This window comes from Lutzomyia longipalpis, chromosome 1 (genome assembly GCF_024334085.1).
Source record: "Lutzomyia longipalpis isolate SR_M1_2022 chromosome 1, ASM2433408v1".
In the NCBI taxonomy this organism is placed as follows: Eukaryota; Metazoa; Arthropoda; class Insecta; order Diptera; family Psychodidae; genus Lutzomyia; species Lutzomyia longipalpis.
This window is the reverse complement of record NC_074707.1, coordinates 22,856,333-22,877,014: the sequence shown is the minus strand read 5'-3', so window position 1 is coordinate 22,877,014 and position 20,682 is coordinate 22,856,333. Positions and strand designations below refer to the sequence as shown.

At 35.4% G+C, this 20,682-nt stretch overlaps 2 protein-coding genes across 5 annotated transcripts; one reads left to right on the top strand and one right to left on the bottom strand.

The window, feature by feature from the left end:
• Positions 1–232: 232 nt before the first annotated feature.
• LOC129797201 (putative ATP-dependent RNA helicase DHX57) lies at positions 233–4,393 on the top strand. The gene is made up of 3 exons (XM_055839554.1): positions 233–429; positions 498–2,509; positions 2,591–4,393. The coding sequence occupies exons 1-3, from the start codon at positions 362–364 to the stop codon at positions 4,315–4,317; spliced, it is 3,807 nt and encodes a 1,268-aa protein (XP_055695529.1). The 5' UTR covers positions 233–361; the 3' UTR covers positions 4,318–4,393.
• A 70-nt stretch (positions 4,394–4,463) lies between these two features.
• Positions 4,464–20,502, bottom strand: LOC129797202 (serine/threonine-protein phosphatase PP1-beta catalytic subunit). 4 transcript variants are annotated; one of them, XM_055839557.1, is made up of 6 exons: positions 20,321–20,502; positions 9,993–10,124; positions 9,021–9,236; positions 8,707–8,945; positions 7,891–8,130; positions 4,464–7,799 (listed from the first exon to the last, which is right to left on the bottom strand). In XM_055839557.1, the coding sequence occupies exons 1-6, from the start codon at positions 20,370–20,372 to the stop codon at positions 7,680–7,682; spliced, it is 999 nt and encodes a 332-aa protein (XP_055695532.1). In that variant the 5' UTR covers positions 20,373–20,502; the 3' UTR covers positions 4,464–7,679. The 4 variants fall into 4 exon arrangements, with proteins under 4 accessions (XP_055695532.1, XP_055695530.1, XP_055695533.1 ...); XM_055839555.1 differs by lacking the exon at positions 20,321–20,502 and adding an exon at positions 17,689–17,827; XM_055839558.1 differs by lacking the exon at positions 20,321–20,502 and adding an exon at positions 17,791–17,827.
• Positions 20,503–20,682: the final 180 nt, after the last annotated feature.

Sequence of the window (20,682 nt, the reverse complement as noted above, 5' to 3'; positions counted from 1 at the left end):
GTTAGGCAATTTTCAGAAAAAGGCTCAATGCCATAATAATTGATGTAGCTCTATAAACTGTAATAAAACGTTTTAAACTTTCCAGATAATGTAAAATTGGAAAATTAATTCATTTTTTTGTGTTCTGCGTCTATAAACTTATTTTGTCCTAACGTATCAGCGCGAAATCAGCACTTTATCGTTACCAATCAGCGATGCAATGGTCCCGCCGAGTGAGAATTTTTCACATGAATACAACATAACCTCAACTTTGTGGCTCTCAGCTGATTTTGGAGTATTTGTAGGTTGTGAAATAAAATTGTGAAATTAATTTATTATCCGCCCAAATTATTCCTTTTGGTTAACACGTGAAATTCGCAAGATGGACGAAGAATCTAAGCAGATGATTGACGATTGCTTCCTGCGTCCCGTGCTCGATGTGAGCACAACGTAAGTTTTTAATTTTCAATGCAAAAAGTATTGTGAAAAAAGCATGGAAAATCCTTTTCTTTCTCCAGTAATGCAGGAATTAAACCTCCGCCCCCTAAGGCGCCAGTAAAAGTAGAATTGCAGGTGCTGCGGCTGAATGAAGATTCCCAAAATTTGGTGATGGAGACCCTCCGTGGTATACACGGTCAGGACTTTGATCTGGGCAGTGAAAGTGCTTACAAGGACAAGGGGAGTCATTTTAAAAAGTCCTACTGGGAGGAACGTGGCAATTTGGTCATTCAGGGCATCACTGATTTCTCCAATGTTCCAAAAACTGGTTCATCTTCTGAAGATATGATGCGCTTTTATGCCATCCGGAAACTCGAGAGCTATGGATTTCACAAGAATCACTGTCAGGAAGCCCTTGAGTACTGCAAATGGGACATCGATGATGCTCTCAAACTTCTCTATGACAAGTATTTTCCACCTCCTTCTCCACCAGGAATAGATCCGGATATTTCAGCGACGAAAAATGAAATTATTATGATGCGGGAAGACGAGAAATCCGCTCTGGAGTCAATTTATGAGGGAAACTTTGAGGAAAAGGAAAGGAACCGGATATGGCAATTGAAACTGAAAATTGAGCATCTGCTAATCTATAGTCCATCAGAGAAGAAAAAGATGGAACTGGAGCGGAAGAAGAATGACAATGTGCCTAAGGTGAAGAAGAGTATGGAGAAGTGTAGGAACTTTGCCCGAGGAAAATGCAAATATGGAGAAAATTGCAGATTTTCCCATGAAGTTGACAAACCTCCTGAAAAGCCCGTTGACAAACAATCGCAAGAAGCGGAAAATTGGTTCTACCTCGAAGTTAGATTTCCTGATGGATGCAAATATCCCTTTGAGGCACCACTTGTTCTTCTGAAGACTACATATCCAGATTTCCCAACACCCACGTGCTTGCGCCTAATGCGAATGCTTGCTGTGGAAGCACGCAAAGTAGCTGAGGACGGGATGCCGAGCTTCTACACTCTAGCCGAATTGCTGCAAGTGAAGGAAGAAGTGGAGGAGTTTCTGAGAAATGACCTCACACCATTCCTTAATTCAAAATTATCCCTTTTCTTTGTAACTGAAGAGGCTGAAAATGGTATTGATGAAAAGAAAAATCTTCCGACGCACTATCAAAAGGGAACTACAGGGAAGTCAGACAGGGATAGAGCTACCAGGGAAGAGCTTCGGCGTGAAAATGCTAGACTTGTGCGAAAATTCACTGAGAAACAGACAAATCTCAGCTATCAGAATATGATGAAGACACGACAATCACTTCCAGTGTGGGATAAACGGAAAGAAATCCTCGGGATATTGGAGAAAAATCAAGTGTTGGTGATTAGTGGTGAAACAGGATGCGGTAAGAGTACCCAAGTGCCTCAATTTCTTCTCGACCAATGGCTCAGCTCAGCAGCTGAAGGGAATAATAAGAATATTCCACACGTTGAGATTATCTGCACCCAACCAAGACGTTTGTCAGCAATCGGGGTGGCACAGCGCGTAGCCGATGAGCGTGTGGAACGCATTGGAAACTCCGTAGGCTACCAGATTCGGCTAGAAAATAAAATCTCTGCATCCACGCGTCTCACTTTCTGCACAACTGGTATTCTCTTGCGACGCTTGCAAACGGACCCTGTACTAGCTAATGTAACTTACGTGATTGTGGACGAAGTGCACGAGAGAAGCGAAGAATCTGACTTTCTGCTGCTCATCCTAAGAGAATTGCTGGAGAAACGCTCTGATCTGAGAGTTATCCTCATGTCGGCCACTCTCAATGCTAAAATCTTCTCTGAGTACTTCAAGGGGGCTCCAGTGCTGGATATTCCTGGGAGAACTTTCCCGGTTGAACAGCTCTTCCTGGAGGATATTATTGAGCAGTCCAACTATGTCCTGGAAGCAGATTCACAACACTGTCGCAAGCTCAAGAAGTCTGATGAGGCTGATCTTATGAATGAATTAGAATATGCTGATGTGATTGCCTCAAATGCCGATCCTCCCCGTTCCATTCGGGATGAGAATCTCAAATTGGCTGACTTCTATTCACGATACAGGAGTAAGTATTTGCAAAAACAAAATCGCATTTAAATGAACCTTGTAAAAGTCTAATTTGCTTTCTTTTCTTCTTGCCTTGTAGATTTTTCAAAGAGAACGTGCAATACAATGTTCCTAATGGATCCATTGAAAATCAATCCCGAACTTATTGAATCAGTGCTTGTGCACATTGTGAAAGGGGAGCACAATTGGCCACGCGAAGGAACCATCTTGATCTTCTTGCCAGGTTTTGCTGAAATTCAATCTGTCCACAATTGTCTCACCGATAACGCACTCTTCAGCCCTCGGGCTGGGAATTTTGTTCTTGTGCCCCTTCATTCAACTCTCACGAATGAGGAGCAATCGCTGGTGTTCCAGAAACTTAAGCCACCAAAAAGGAAAATCGTTCTTAGCACAAATATTGCCGAAACTTCCGTTACCATTGATGACTGTGTGTTTGTCATTGATTGTGGGCATATGAAGGAGAAGCGATTTGATTCGAATAGGAATATGGAATCCTTGGAACTTGTCTGGGTTTCCCGAGCTAATGCTTTGCAGCGAAAAGGACGAGCCGGGAGAGTTATGAGTGGTGTAGCCATTCACCTATTCACGAGGCATCGGTACACGCATCACATTCTGAGTCAACCTGTGCCAGAGATTCATCGTGTACCCCTTGAACAGCTTCTTTTGCGCATAAAGACACTCCCGAACTTCTCGCGCAGGACCATTGAGAGTGTCATTGAGGCAACTATTGAGCCACCAACGCAGGAGAGTATTACTTCGGCTATAGGACGTCTACAGGATGTTGGTGCATTGGATGCTGATCAAAATCTAACAGCCCTGGGCCATCACTTGGCTACCCTACCCGTTGATGTGCGAATTGGGAAACTCATGCTTTTCGGTGCGATCTTCCAGTGTGTCGACAGTGTCCTAACAATAGCTGCCTGTCTCAGTCACAAATCCCCCTTTGTGGCACCTTTTAGCAAGAAAGCCGAAGCAGATGCGAGAAAACGTGAACTGGCTGTCCTCAATAGTGATCACCTCACTGTCTTGCGAGCATATCAGCGATGGCGCGAGGCCAATAAGCGCAGTCGTTATTCAGGAAGGTGTTTTGCCGAAGAGAACTTCCTCTCAGTGCCAACATTGGAGATGCTTATGGAGATTAAGCAGCAATTCCTTGAGCTTCTTGTCTCAATTGGCTTCATCCCCATTGACCTGTCCGGACGGCACAGTCGCAAGCTCCAGGACAACGTGTTGGAGCTAACTGGAAGTGAAATGAATTGCAATGGAGAAAACTATCGCCTCCTCATGGGAATTCTCTGTGCTGCTCTGTACCCGAATGTCGTTAAAGTTCTTACGCCAGAGAAGAATTTCATAATGAGCATGGGTGGTGCTGTTCCACGCGTTGCTCAGCCATCAGAGTTGCGCTTTAAGACCCGAGAAGATGGCTACGTGACCATTCATCCGTCTTCCGTGAACTCCGTTGTGGGTCACTTCAATTTCCCCTTCTTGGTGTTCCAGGAAAAGGTGAAAACATCCCGGATTTTCATTCGTGAATCCACCATGGTGCCCCTCCTGCCGCTTGTACTCTTCTCCGGATCCGACATTAAGATTGAACTCCATGGAGGAGATTTTATTATCTTACTCGAGGATGGGTGGATTATGCTTCAGGCTGCCAATCATGCAGTAGCCGAGATGGTAAAGTGGCTCCGGAAGGAACTTGTTGAGCTGCTGGAACAGAAGATTCGGGATCCTTGCTTGAATTTGCTTCATCACGAAAATGGAAGTAGACTCATTGGGACAATTGTCCATCTTCTCACGACGGAGTGAACACTGAACATCCCCTCGAAACTCAAACACAGAAGGAAAATATTTTTGAAAATAAAACCATCCCAAAAATTAAAAATGAACATCTTTTATATTAGCTGACAATGAGAGAAAAGAAAAAATTGGGTTTTAAGCAGATAAATAATAAATTTACTAGTTTATGATTTTATTTATTTATTTCTCTCTTGTTAAATAGTCATAATTTTTCCAGATTTTTTTTTGTTTCCTCTTTTAGTATAATATTTTTTTTTATCTCTATGGACCATCTCTTAAATTTTCATTCCTTAATTATATTCATATTCATTTTTTCTCTTTAAATTTAATAATTAAATTAATAATTAAGCAATTATACTCTTCATTCCTATCAAAAGGTGTGAATTTCTTTCTTTTTCTCAAAGTTTCGACAGGAGATAAAGAAAAGGAAACTTCTTTACATGCGAGTCTCTTAAAGATTCGCCTCCCCCCTTCAAGTGAGTGAGTACTTTTGAAGCAAGTGAGCAAAATATTTTTTTTATTTATTAATCTCTCCAATTGGAAAAGAAAATGTTGCATTAAGTGATGAAGAAAACTTTATTTTGAAAAAATTTGTGTTCTCATCCTTATAATATTGATTTAGATTTTAGAAGAAAAAAAAACTCATACGAGAAAAAGAAAGATGAATAGCGCGAAAACCCTGACAAAAGTCCATCCTAAAAAGAATAATAATAATAATGTTTGTAGTGATTATTATGTAGGCAATGGAAAATATCATTCTTTACAAAATATTATTTAAAAATATTTAAGAACGGCCTTTCCCAGTGACTGCATTACTGAAATATCTGTAGTTGTTTTGTTTCTTCTTTAGTAAGCATTTATGTATTACTAAATTAATCTATGCATTATTTCGATATAATCAAAATGTAAATTATAAAATGACAACAAACACAAAGTGATTTTAAGGTTGTTCTACCTAAAAATACATTCCAAAATTAATCAACAATACATAGAGGAGTTTACTTGTTTCCGTATGGAAATACCCCTCACTTGAGAAAATAATCGGAATAAACTGAAATCAGCTGAGAAAAGATTGCAAAGATGACGTCACTGTTTACATTTCTGAGCAAATCTTTCATGGCCTTTCCCAATTATTCCTAGTATAAAATAGGAAAACTCATTACTAATTTATCATTCTTTATTCTCTAAAAGTTAGTTTATCCCAATTAATTTATCAACTGAGAAGTTTTTCCAAATAAAATCATATAAACTCCTTTTCATTTTCTCCCTCAGTCACTTCAAATTAAGCTCAAAATTTTATTTTGAAATACTCATTTTGTAATATCCCATTAAATCAATTGTCCGGCCGCGTTACTTTTTTTTGTTTTTCTTTTTTTTTGTTGAGGGATGAAATAGAATTTCAAAAAATATTCTTTGGTGTAATTTTTCTCCCTCTAATGTTTTTTGTTCCAAATTTAATTTTCCTTCCTCCCCCCCTCACCCCTATAATTTAAATCAAAAATACCAACGAATAGAGATGCCAAAATTAATACAATCAATGCCTAAATATTAATGAATTATGTGGATTTCAATGACTTCTTCTCTGCAATTAACATTTTTATTTTTTCCCCATTAACTTCATCTCCCTTTAATCAGTTTTTAAGTTTAAAAAAAAATGAATATAGAAGCAATACAGTTTGTGATAAAATTGCAAATTTGGAATATTTCAGCTATATGTGTGCTGAAGCGATGATAAAGTATAAATTAGAAAAAAAAAAGAAATATAAACGCAGTTTAAGACTTTTTTCCTCTGATTTGATCTCAATATTGTCACTAAAATATATTTATTTTATTCTTCTTTGTTTAATTCATTTATTTTCCATTAGATTTTTTTCTGACCGGGCGATATATACTCGAAGTTTGTTTCTAATGTATATATTACATAAATTGATTTTATTATATAATATTTAGCATTGCAATAAGAAACTTATAGTAGCCTCATGCAAAATTATTCCAATTACATCACCTAAGGCCAATAAATCTGACTAATTGCCAAAAATTTTCTGATTTTAATCAATTTATAGAAATTCTTTTTCCCATTTAGACATTTTTCACAATTTTATATTAAATCATTTGCAAAAAATCTTCATTTGCAGTTTATAAAAAAAAAAATTATAGTAACCATTAATTGGCCAGGTTGTAAGAGTCAAAATCATATTTTCGGAAGACAATCATTGAGACTTCTATAGAGGTCTCCTATATGCAATGATAAATATGTAGAGTCAAGTCTGAATACTTTAGACTCTAAAAATCTCACGTGAAAGAATCGATCTTTGAGACTTTCACTAAAATTTTGAAAATTTTCTCTGTTTGCTACAATATTTTCTTTAAATATAGTTTTTTTTTGTTTAAACACTTGTCATCAAGAATATTAATTTCTTTGAAATTTCTTCTTTTTTTCGTTACTTTTTTTTATTATTATTTTTTAATATTAGTCTGTTAAACTATAGGTAGTTTAGAAAAAAATTGCCAATATGAAAAGTGGCTTAAACATTGTGAAATTTTTTTTATATCAAGAAAAAAGTATATAAAGAGGAATTGAATGACGTCTTCGAATTTACGAGGATTTTTAATTTTCTTTTCTTCTCTCTAATATCGTCTACTGTAGGAAAAAATTTCAATGTACAAGTAAGATTTTTTTCAAAAAATGTTCAATGAAGTTTTTTTTTTCTTTTCATTCTTCCATCGAGTGTTTTCATTCCAAATACATCTTCATACAATTTCTTCATCCTGTCTGATGCGATGGTAATATTTAATATGCACTGCACACTTTTTTAACACATTTTCAGAGCTTTCGCGATTTTCATTCACTTTTTTTGTTCTTACATTCCTGTGCTTTTTCTCCTTAGCTTGCAAATTAATGCTATATAAAGTGATGTTGCTTGTTATGAGTTTTCATTATAATGTTTACCTGGGAAAAATAAAGCTTCTTTCACCCAATCACCGCATTGGTTTTTCATTCAATTTAACTTTTTTGCCGAAGGTATGTCCGATTGACTACGTTTTCTTTATTTTATTTCTTTTTATTTTATGCGTAATTTAAATAAAATTTATTTTATAGACAAATGACGAGAGCTCTGTCATTGCTAAAAATTACGTTTCTATGTCATTTCAATTTATGTCCGAGACTTCATTCACATTGTCTTCAATTTCCAAGTTCCTTAAACATTCTCTCTCTTTCTTTCTCTCTGTCTCCTTCAGCACACGAATTCACCCTAATCTTTTTTTTCCAAATGATGTTCCACGGATGCAAGTATGTTTTTTTTTTCTTCTCATTTTGTTGTATAACATTAATATTTTAATATGAATTATGAATATGGAACTATGTGATATTATTTCTTCTTGCTTGGTGCAACCGATGGAGGCGGTGGTATACGCTGTGGCGTCGATGGTCTTCCCGAATTCATTCCACTGTACTGATATTTCGCCTTCTTCTCACCCGGCTTCAGAATCTACCACAAAAAATTAAGACACATTAAAACATTGATAAATAAAGTGCATTTTTATAAATCTTTTCTTTTCTTTTTTTTTGGGATTATCTACCTGGAATGAACACATTAGTTGATCATCTACAGACATCATGCCACCAGCATTGTCAAATTCTCCGCAATAATTGGGTGCAGAGAAAAGTGTGACGAGTTGTCGCTTTGCAAAGAACTCGTAGCCATCTTCTACGACTTGATGGGCACGACAAATTAGATCCAAATCATGTCGACCCAAGAATTTTGTCACAATATCCGCACCAAATGTAAAGCTCACTCCGCGATCATTCTCACCCCAACCCTAAGTAAATATAGTAAATAAAGAGATAAATTAGAATTCAAGCTTAATTTATTTCAAGGAAATATTAAAAAAAAAAAAAAAAGAAACGATTATTTCTCTTAATTGTGGCTCCATAATTCTTGAAAAATTTATTTTTTTAATTGATAAAACCAGGAAAACTAGTCTTACACAAGTTGCAAAAGAAAGTTCAATATCAAACTTATTTTGTACCTACACACTGATCAATAAAACAGGCTGTAAAAAGTAGAGCTATAAAATCATTTTTTTTGTAGTGAAATGACCTTGAGAAAGGATAACACGCATTCTAGAAAGATTATTATGAATGTAACGTATCGTACAGTATATCATATATTAACCTTGAAATCTCAAAGCAATTGATAGCTTTACTATGTCACAAAAATCAATTGCAAAAACATCAATATCAAAGGGAAGAATTTGCCATGTTTTTATGCAAATTATAAACACTGTGCTTTACAGTCAAACCTAATCGATATTGATTTGTGCATTTTAAAAGCTTTGAATGCAAATTTCTTTTGTATGTATGTGTGTATATTTAAAACGGCATTTGTCACTCACTTGAACATCTTTATCGGGATCACTCCAGAGTAGATCACAAAGGAGTCCTGTGTCGGGTACATCGGTGGGCCTCATAATCCTCCGAATCTGCTCCATGCCTTGAAGGTCTGGACTCAGTCCACCATGACAGCAGAAGATTTTCTCATCAATTATTGCAGCAATGGGGAGGCAATTGAAGCAATCAGTGAAGGTCTTCCACAATTTCACATTATATCGCCGTTTACATTCATCATAAAATCCTATTGAGATGTTAAACATTATACACATTCATTAAACATACAAAAACACCCCATTTTCTACTTTGAAATTCTCACCGTAAATCCTATTGATGCTGGCACACTCGTGATTGCCACGGAGCAAGAAGAAATTCTCTGGGTATTTAATTTTGTAGGCGAGCAACAAGCAAATTGTTTCAAGTGATTGTTTTCCTCTGTCAACATAATCGCCGAGGAAGAGATAATTCGCCTCTGGTGGAAAACCTCCATATTCAAATAATCTCAGCATATCTGTGTATTGACCATGAATGTCTCCTGAAGTAGCAAAGTGAAGAAGGAAGAAAAAAATAACAAAATAAATATCATCTGATGGGCTCAAAATGTCTCCAAGGAAACACGCCTTCATCACTAATTAACAAATTTCCATATTCAATGTCTTCTTTCTCTCTCAATTCTTATTCAAATTTTTCCCAAAAAATAAGGGAGAAGAGTTTTTTTTTCTTTAATGACCTTAACATCATTTTAAATCCTCCAAAATTGTATCTAGTAATACAATTTATTTTCATTACTTTACACACAATAAGACTTTATGTTTGGGAATTTTATATAATTGAAAAAAAATCAAGTGTGAAAATTTCATTTAAAGTTTTTCATTTATGTAGAATACAGAATATGGCACACATTTGTCCATTAAATTAAAATTAACACGTGCACAAATGTCTCGTCCCTGGGTGAAGATGAAACACTTTTTTTTCAGTAAATAAAATGAATAAAAATGGGTTCATCTTGTCAAGAATGAAAATAGGTCAAATAAACACGAAAATGAGAATTTTGTAGCTTAAAAATAACGATTGAATGCGAATTATTTTGGAAATGAATCATCTCAAGTGTTTAAATGTAATATTACGATTAAATGATATAATTTTCTTGCATTCGGATTAATTATTTTCTTGACAATAAACTAAAGTGATTATAGTTTCATAAACAATTTACTATTCAATTCATTTGAAATTGATATTCAATAGAACAACATCAATCCCCCAAAATACATAGACCTAACAGGATACTAACCACATATTTTCAGTGGAGCTTCCAGTTCCAGCAAAATGGGTTGCTGCAGAAATATTTCACGGGATTTTAGACATAAGCCCCGTACTTCTGCCTCTGTCATTAACACTGATTTTCCTGGGCGGCATCCTCGAACTGTATTTTGGTTGTTAAAGGAAGAGAGAAAAAAAAATCAATAATTAGTATAAATTAATTTATTATAGTGGTCAATTAAAAATGTACAAAATGCATTTATAATCAAAAATGATCCTCTCTGTGTAATCTACCAGCAAGGGTGGACAGCAAAATTAGCACAATTACCCACTTAATTACAGGTTTCAATTTCATCTTCTCTTAATTGCCAATTAATTATGTGAATGTGTTACATTTTCACACAATGGCAAGTTATGTAAAACATGTATATATCACAACAAAGACTTTAGCGGACAAACCAGGCATGAGGGAGCAAAATATTTTCATTTTAGCTGTGTTTCTTTCAGACACAGCTTTTGTGTACCGAGCAAAATCGAAAGTCGTCAGATCGGGCTCAAACTTGGGATGAGCACGAATTAGGGTCCCCACATTCCAAAAAACGTATGCGCCAAAAATTTTTTTTTCCGGCCGTCCGTCCGGCCGGCCGGCCGTCCGTCCGTCCGTAGTATAACGCTAAATTGCGAGAGAACGGTTATAGATAGAGACTTGCGGTAAACGGCAAAGTTTAAATATCGACTGGAAGACATCCGATTATGATGTCAAATTTTACCCCCCACCCCTCCGTCCGCCATTTTGAATAACCTCAAAATTTTGTTTTCGCTATATATCAGCCGCTATTATAGCTAGAGGTCTGAAATTTTGATATGTTGTAGAGACCATCAAGAGCTTTCCAACGATACCTCATTTTCGAAAATCGGTCTAGCCGTTTAATCAATATGGCCGCCACAATTTTTCATCGAAAATCGATCATAACTCGAAAACGGCTTGACCGATTTTGATCAACCCGGGCTCAAATGAAAGCTCTCAACAAACCCTACAACTCTCTAGAACATCCGAAGTTTCAAAAGTAACCGCTAGGGGGCCAAAAATCAAAAACAAAATTTTCGATTAGTTTTCGATGAATATCTCGAAAACGGCGACATAAATTTTTTTCATTTTTTGATATGTTATAGCTGACCATAATATCTAGCTCTATGCCAAAAATGAAGAAAATCTATGGATCCGTTCTCGAGATATAGCCTTCCAAAGTTGGCATGTGATATCTCAGGTTCTACAAGTCCGATCTTGATCAACTCAAGCGCAAATGAAAGGTTTCGAGAAACCCTACAAATGTCTAGAACATTGCAACTTCGAGAAATGATCGCAAGAGGCGCTAAAATCAAAAACAAAGTTTTCGAAAATTTCGAACTCGAATTTTTCGAAAATGGCGACATAAATTTTTTTCATTTTTCGATATGTTATAGCTGACTTCAAGATCTTTCAAACAAAAAAAAATTTATGAAAATCTATGGATCCGTTCTCGAGATATGGCCTTCTAAAGGTTTCTTATAGGGTATGACTTTTCTACTTTTCCCGACTTTGCGCGTATTTAAATTAATTTGCGTTCTAGTTTGCTCTCACAAAATTGGTACACTGAAAGAAACACAGCTCTCGTAAGCTTGGTCAGCTTACCAGTACATTTTTTCCTTTACTTCATTCTATTAAATTAAATTCTCATGGGACACGAAAAGAGTAAAAAAGGAAACCAAAAAGGAAAATATAAAAAATACGTCTAGGAATACTTTGAAGAGGGTAGAGAGGTAAATGTAAGTATATTCTGTTATATACAAAATATGCATTATTCAGATGGAAGTGCGGAGAGAAAGAACAAGGATAGAAGGAGTATAGAAGGAAAAGTTGAACATCAAAAGCATTTCTTGATTTCAACTGTATATTATGTACATACTTCATTTCTTCTTCTTTTCTTTTGCTATCGAGTTTTTCTTTTACTTCTTTGAAGAATTTCACATACAGTGTCTGATTCGCATTTTTTCTTCTTTATGATTTTCGTTTTTCTTCTTGCTGTTTTTTTCCTTTCACACTAACTACCCCCTTCTTGCCACAAACATAATTTCTATTTCACATAGTCTATTCGTCTTTCATCGAGTGAATCAATTACGATTACAAGTTAGTTGTTTACTATCTTGTCTAACCACTCTCATTTACCATCAAACGCCTCGTCGTCTTTCTATACCAAAGTCAATTGTATACCTTTTTGGCGCGTGTTATCGGATTGCGGCACAAAATCGATAAACAAGCACTTGAAGTATAAATACATAGCTATTCTATTCAATTTCTTCAATCTTTTTGTGAATACAGCACGCTATATTGGGTATTTGAAGGCTTTTGAAGGTGCGCCTATTTTGCACTTCCAGCTATATTTTATACGATAATTTTAAATTTAAATGTAACTATTTTCGAATTGTAGTAACTTCCACGCAATAGTCATTTTGTTAAATCAAAATTTAGGTACTAAATTAAGTTATATTGATAAAAAAAAACATACTTTTTTAATCTATTTAAAAAAATATATAATTTTTAAATGAATTTCTTAATTTATAAAAAAAAGATGTACGGGTAAGCTGACCAAGCTTACGAGAGCTGTGTTTCTTTCAGTGTACTAATTTTGTGAGAGCAAACTAGAACGCGAATTTGTTTAAATACATGCAAAGTCGGGAAAAGTTGAAAAGTCATTCCCCAAGAAATCTTTAAAACGCCATATCTCGGGAACGGCTCCATAGATTTTCGAGTTTGAGCTATCGTTGGAAAGGTCTTAACCTCAACTATAATATATTAAAATATGAAGTAAATCGATAATGGCATTTTCGAAATATTCGAGTTCGAAATTTTCGAAAATTTTGATTTTGACTTTAGCGCCTCTCGCGGTCATTTCTCGAACTTGCAATGTTCTAGACATTTGTAGGGCTTCACGAAACCTTTCATTTGCACTTGGGTTGATCAAAATCGGACTTGTAGAACCCGAGATATGACATGCCAACTTTGGAAGGCTATATCTCGAGAACGGAGACATAGATTTTTTTCATTTTTGGCATGGAGCTAGATAATATAGCCAGCTATAACATATCAAAAAATGAAGCAAATCGATAATGGCGTTTTCGAGATATTCATCGAAAACTCATCGAAAATTTTGTTTTTGATTTTTGGCCCCCTAGCGGTCACTTTTGAAACTTTGGATGTTCTAGAGAGTTTTAGGGCTTGTTGAGAGCTTTCATTTGAGCCTGGATTGATCGAAATCGGTCAAGCCGTTTTCGAGTTATGATTGATTTTCGATAAAAAATTGTGGCGGCTATATTGACTAAACGGCTTGGCCGATTTTCGAAAATGAGGTATCGTTGGAAAGCTCTTGATGGCCTCTACAAAATATAAAAATTTCAGATTTTTAGCTATTACAGGGGCTGAGATATAGCGAAAACAAAATTTTGAGGTTATTCAAAATGGCGGACGCGGTGGTGGGGGGGTGGATATGACCTCATAATCGGATGTCTTCCGGTCGATATTTAAACTTTGCCGTTTACCGCAAGTCTCTATCTATCACCGTTCTCTCGCAATTAGGCGATAGGTTCCGGCCGGACGGCCGGACGGACGGACGGCCGGCCGGAAAAATTTTTTTTTGGCGCATACGTTTTTTGGAATGTGGGGACCCTAATTCGTGCTCATCCCAAGTTTGAGCCAGATCTGACGACTTTCGATTTTGCTCGGTACACAAAAGCTGTGTCTGAAAGAAACACAGCTAAAATAGAAAATTATTTATTTATTTATTTAATTAATAAAGGGGGTGCCATCATAGCTGATGATTCCCCTGAATAGAAAATAATTTAAAATATAGAAACAAACATGCGGCAAAACTTGCAGAAACTTTCTAGAATTGAGACTACCAGAGATAGTAAATTAAAAGAAAAGTGCTGCTATAAATATTCGATGATTTTCTCTTTACTGCTCGTCTCTGTCTTTTTCACACCTTGTATGTACATAATCTTTTATTACATCCGCAATCAAAGAAGAAAACAACATTCTATGTATGTGTACCTAAATGTATCGTATAGCTTTGGCGTTACAATTATAAGTTAATATATATGGCATACATAGTGTATCAGGAAGATGTGAAGAGACGAATAAGTTAGCGAATTATTGAGAATTTAATGAAAATCCCGCTAAATAATTCAAATTGCAAACATACACATTCAATCATGAAGAAATTAAAGTGTTTTTATATCGATTTTATTTAATTCTTCTCAACTCTAGCGATGAAATATTCTTTTTTCCAGGAAAGCCTTCAGCGAATAAACAAAAAAATGTACTGGTAAGCTGACCAAGCTTACGGGAGCTGTGTTTCTTTCAGTGTACCAATTTTGTGAGAGCAAACTAGAACGCGAATTAATTTAAATACGCGCAAAGTCGGGAAAAGTTGAAAAGTCATACCCTAAGAAATGTTTGGAAGGCCATATCTCGAGAACGGATCCATAGATTTTCATAAATTTTTTTTTGTTTGAAAAGTCTTGAAGTCAGCTATAACATATCGAAAAATGAAAAAAATTTATGTCGCCATTTTCGAAAAATTCGAGTTCGAAATTTTCGAAAACTTTGTTTTCGATTTTAGCGCCTCTTGCGGTCATTTCTCGAAGTTGCAATGTTCTAGACATTTGTAGGGTTTCACGAAACCTTTCATTTGCGCTTGAGTTGATCAAGATCGGACTTGTAGAACCCGAGATATGACATGTCAACTTTGGAAGGCTATATCTCGAGAACGGATCCATAGATTTTCTTCATTTTTGGCATGAAGCTAGATAATATGGCCAGCTACAACATATCAAAAAATGAAAAAAATTTATGTCGCCGTTTTCGAGATATTCATCGAAAACTAATCGAAAATTTTGTTTTCGATTTTTGGCCCCCTAGCGGTCACTTTTGAAACTTCTGATGTTCTAGAGAGTTGTAGGGTTTGTTGAGATCTTTCATTTGACCCCGGGTTGATCAAAATCGGTCAAGCCGTTTTCGAGTTATGGTCGATTTTCGATGAAAAATTGTGGCGGCCATATTGACTAAACGGCTTGACCGATTTTTGAAAATGAGGTATCGTTGGAAAGCTCTTGATGGCCCCTACAACATATCAAAATTTCAGCCCTCTAGCTATAATAGCGGCTGAGATATAGCGAAAACAAAATTTTGAGGTTATTCAAAATGGCGGACAGAGGGGTGGGGGGGTGGATTTGACATCATATTTGGATTTCTTCAGGTCGATATTTAAACTTTGCCGTTTACCGCAAGTCTCTATCTATTACCGTTCTCTTGCAATTTAAGTTTATAATCCGGACGGCCGGACGGACGGCCGGACGGCCGGAAAAAATCTTATTTTTGGCGCATACGTTTTTTGGAATGTGGGGACCCTAATTCGTGCTCATACCAAGTTTGAGCCCGATCTGACGACTTTCGATTTTGCTCGGTACACAAAAGCTGTGTCTGAAAGAAACACAGCTAAAAGTGTTGTAAAGAATGTGTGTGCTCCATAAACTGCTACTTTTCTTGAGAGTTGTTCAAAAAAGAAAAAAAAAACAAGAAGGAACAAAATACTGAAAAGTCAAGATTAATTGATGGCGAAGGAGAGAAAAATTAAAGGAAAGACAGAGAAAGATGATGTAGAAAATTATTTATAGAAATTTATAATGTATATAAGAAGAACATCCATAAGATTTGCTCTCAAGCATTCATATGTGTAATTTTAAATGACCAATCACTTGATCGTTTTATATTCTCTTCTCCTTTCAAGAAAGCCACATGAATTTAATATTTCTCCCGCATATTGCGTAAATCATCTTGCGCACATTTTTTCATTCTACAATACATGTTTGATTTATATTTTGTAAAATATTTACAAAATTAAATTCTTTTCTTTTACTAAACATTTTTTAATGTTTTTTTTTTATTTGATGAGGATATGAATATAAAATATTAGAATATTATTTTGGGGATAAAAATAAATAATAACATGTTTTTTTTAGCAGTGAATTTGTATGTAAAGTAGCTAAATCATTCAAAATGCAATTAAACTAATATATGCAAAACTAATAAACTAGCACAGTGTAAGATGTAAAAAAAATTGAGAAAATTATGTTTTTTTTTACAAAATATAATTTTTCCATCGACGAAAAATGAAATATACCGAAATCAGTTGAAAACATTTCTTTGAATTTCCCCTTTTTCCTGCCATGTTCCATCGAATGCTGTTGCGAATGGTGGATTTTGTTGACTTTGCATTTTTCAGTTTAATTTTATATTATTATATTTTTTTATCAACCAACAAGTAGTTAAAAAAAAGTGAGTTTAATTTTTTGCATTTCGTTTGTTGAGCATTTTTTTTCAATGTATTTCAGTTTTTTTGAAGTTTCGTTGTATGGGAAAAAAAAAATAGAGAAATAAAAAAATATTAATAAAAAATCATTTTTTTTAAAGAGATACTATTGCTTTTGTGATAAAAAAAAATGTGTATGAGTGTGGGATTATTGCCACAAATCATGTCATGATTTCACCTACACGACCTACACCATTTTTCAATAACAAACTATCGGCATTATTTCTCTCCATTCAATTCCCTCTCATGTATTTTATTTCCTTGTGGTCATTCTGCGCGTTTAATGATGTGATTCAGTGTACAAATTAATAAAAATCATCTCTGGGAACTCACTTTGAACTGTAAAGTAAACTAAAGAGCGTAATTTGTGTATGACACTACAAACAGAACATAAAAATTTGTTTTTGCGTTTTCTACATCTGAGTTTTTGTACCTTGTGCCCCGAATTGTTACTCCTCTATACAAATTATCTTTGGGAAGTATTAGTGATAATGGCACCCGCCTTTTTAATTTTAATAAATAATTTTAATAAATAACAATAAATATTAGGTATAATCCCTAACAAAGTGCAGTAATTTTTCAATTTACTTTAAAGGAAAAATAATCATTAAGCTAATAAAAAAGTTTTTTCGTTCCAAAAGCATAAACGATTTATTGATAAAATATTATCGCAAATGATTCATGTATCAAAAGAGAAAAAAACCACAATAGTGACGTCATTTTTCACATTTTTGGCAATTTTTCCCAGCTGATTCAATTGTGTGTAGATATCCCCCGATTGTCTCCACAAATGAAGAATATTGCCATACAGAAAACAAAAAAACTCCTTTACTACTTTAATAATTTTCAAGTAAATTCCCCTTTTATTTTGTGATTAAAGAAGAGCACTTGCTGTGTGTGAGAGAGAGTCTCATCATAAAAATCTTGAGATGAATATCGCTCAAAAAGAAATTCGAGCAGTTCTCAATGTATTATTTTTCTTTCAATTAAAATAAATCAAAATTACAAAGATTTTATTGTGTTGCTTGAGTGTTGGTTTTTTTTTGCAATGATCAATACATAAAATTAACACAGCAATAAAACACAATAAACATGGAGTAACACACAAATTAGTAAATTCCATAAAAAAAAACAATAGAGAAGAATAAATTAAGAGTGACAGAGACGCATGTGAATATAAATAGAAGCCATAGACAGCACAGAGATGTGAAGGAAATGTCGTATATCGAACTGAAAAGAACAATTATAGGCTGAGTCAATAGCAATTGATAAATTATCTCAATTCCCTCCTTCGTATAGTCAATCAATTAGGTATGTTACCTAAATACGTACTATTCACATATGTATGTATGTATATAAACACAATGTAATAGTAATGTAAATTAATTATCTCTCTCTCTAGTTTTAGAGAATTTATACCACCTCCACTTGAGCCCCAAAACATTTCTAATTAATTAAATTGAAATATATGCGTGAGAGATAAAACAGCCTTGAAGAAATATTGTTTCTTTTCTTTTTCTTCCAATGTGTGATAACAACCTCGATTGATTGCGATAAGAGAATTCCAATGAGTGAGACGAGAGAGTTAATGTTGAAGAGAGTTTTCACAGCCTTTTCCAAATGTCGTATTTTCTGTCCGATTTCATTTACATCATCCCTTGGCAAAGTTTTTCAAACTTCAAGTTTTTTCTTTGAGTTAACATCATTCAAATTGCACATGTTTTAGTTGAAAATTGAGATACAACTCTTGTCGTTGACTTCTTGTCTCGCATATATTCACTGTGACACTAAAATTATCCCCAAACTATTTATAAACATTGTTACAATATTTTGGTTCAAAAGTCATAATATAATGTGATGATGCTCTTCCTCTCAGTCTATCTAATGCTATTCTCCACGTGGTTTTTATACGTGGGTATGAAACCCTAAAGGCAAATCCATTGTTCTTGTATAAACAGAGAATTTATATAGGTACATACAATTCCCTCTTATCATTGTCTACCTCACCTGTGAAACTCTAACCCCAACAGCTTTATCAAATTTTCTACTCACAGAATATTAAAACGCCACTCTCGGAAGGCTTTGATAAGAAAATATCATTCTCATCCACATACAAGTGCAGAGAAAATTGCACGACACACGAGACTTTCAGTGAGATAGTCTCTCGCTGTGAGTTTTAATAAAGCTGTGTGTAGATAATATCATCTTGCCTTCAATTAATTTTATATTATATTCACCAAGACGACACATGAGATATTTTTCTCACTAAACCACACATATACTGCTTATGTGGTGAATAATGAGGAAGAAGAAAAAAAAAACATAAAGAAATTCTCAAGTGTTTAGTGTGTGGCAAAAAAAAGGAGAGATGCCTTAGATAAATTTATAGAGAGAACATGCCAAAGACAGACTTTTTACTATACGAAGAATTCTATACCAAAGGGAATTTAATTGATCTTTTTTCTCCCTTCTATTCTTCATGCCAAATTGAAGAAAGTGTAGATGTGTGTCGAACCTACAAATTGATTCATACTTCATAAATTGTCATTATCTCTTCCGTGCTGATTCACTTTCATCTTCAAAAACGAGTGCTATCAAGACCGTGTTTTTCACGTTTTGACGAAAAAATAACACACAAAGATTATCGCAATATGATTGTAATTGCGTAAAATTTATGTGATATTTCAATTAAAAGTTTATCTACTACCTTTTTCGAAAAAAAAGAGAACCGAATAACTAGTATTCTTAAGAAATTAAATCCACCTAATCTTTTCATAACAGAACTAAGAAAATTCTCTGGAACTTGTTATTCCCAATGCGAATCCAAAACCACAACATTGCCCAACATAAATGGTTAACATTAATTCAAATGCCGTCTATTCTTTGCCGTAAATCCCAATAAGCATTTCCATGAGTAGGTTTTCTTTTCATCTCTCTTCTGTGTTTTTATATTTCTCCACTTGCTGCTTGCTCACTCTTTGCTAGAGAGCATCATCTTTTGTGGTGGCTCCCATTCGATGGTCGATTGAGCTGAAATTGCGGTGCTGGTGAGCTCGGTGAGAGTCATTCAACTATACAACACAGAGAAATGTGTATAGCGGCAAAAGGAGATGAAGGCACCTTTATCAACAAAAAAAAAATAATAATAATAAGGCAAAACTAGTGCAAACTGCTGTGTAGGTCCGGAATCGATCGATTTTGCCTCCCAATGGTGGATACTGTCTCTCAAATAAACTACTCTTTTAGTAATTTTATTGGTGCGATGCCGTCTATTTTGGGCTGTTGTGTTCAGCTGTGTGCTGCTGCTGCTCACCAGTGCTTTACATTTTGAGAACATCAATTCCGCGGCAAGAAGATTCTCCACTCTCTGGGCATTAATTATGCATGTTGGGCTTCATCAACTGTTACGAATAATATTGCCCAACGTTCTATTCTCATCGTTCTACACACGATTTTCCTATTAAGTGCAGGAAATTCGTAATTGCAGGAAGCTACGCTTTCTTGACAAAAACCCCCATCGTTGTTCTCTCTTGCCGGACAATCTTGTGCTCCCGCGACCTCCTACAATGACTCACTCACTCGTGGTGCCCCTGAAATTATGGGGTCCCGTCGTCTATGTATGTACTGTACAGTATAGGCTCACTCTCTCAAATTAACTCTCTCCTCACTCCTTCTCAAATTGGAGTCTATTTTGGGGCGGTGTGTGTCACGGAAGACTCTCTGTACTGACACCCCCCCATATCTTTTTTGTGTGTCAATTTTCTCAATCTTCCGGATACTTTGTGCCCTCACTACACTTCCCTACTTGTTCCCCAGCCATGTATGGTCACTCTGAAAGTTGTTCTGTTTCTGCGGGACCGTGCGGGCGGTCCCCCTCTAAGCAATGGAGCTCCCTTTGTGCCCCCGCGTAATGAAAACTCTCGTTTTTTCACTGAATTCATGTAGGGCTTACCTTCCAGGAGGCGCTTAATCAAGCTGTCCACATTTAGATCGAAATCAACCATCGTATTTCACAATTTTTGCACGTTTGGGGCCCCGCGGAGCAAGCGAAAAAACTATTTTTCCCGTAATGGAGGATGACGATCAAGGGGCTTTTCACGTATCTGATTCGCGCAGAAACGATCGATTTTTGGCGGCTGCTGGTTCCAAATAATAAAATTTGAACTTTAACGGACAATAAATATTATTTTCCAAAAATGCGATTTTTCTTGTTTTTCTCTCAAATTTTTGACTATAAAACGCATTTTCAGAGCTCACTGGATCACTTATGGGTACTCCGGAGCCCCCGGGGAGGCCCACTGTGCGGAATTTTGG

Bases quoted from the DNA above. Each gene is read 5' to 3' on its own strand.
- LOC129797201 (XM_055839554.1), top strand. From the start codon at position 362: ATGGACGAAGAATCTAAGCAGATGATTGACGATTGCTTCCTGCGTCCC. The intron at 430-497 runs GTAAGTTTTTAA...TTCTTTCTCCAG, and splicing joins GTGCTCGATGTGAGCACAAC to TAATGCAGGAATTAAACCTC. The intron at 2,510-2,590 runs GTAAGTATTTGC...CTTGCCTTGTAG, and splicing joins CTTCTATTCACGATACAGGA to ATTTTTCAAAGAGAACGTGC.
- LOC129797202 (XM_055839555.1), bottom strand. From the start codon at position 17,812: ATGTTTTGGGGCTCAAGTGGAGGTGGTATAAATTCTCTAAAACTAGAG. The intron at 9,237-9,992 runs GTTAGTATCCTG...TTGCTACTTCAG, and splicing joins AGCTCCACTGAAAATATGTG to GAGACATTCATGGTCAATAC. The intron at 7,800-7,890 runs GTAGATAATCCC...TTTTTGTGGTAG, and splicing joins AACTAATGTGTTCATTCCAG to ATTCTGAAGCCGGGTGAGAA.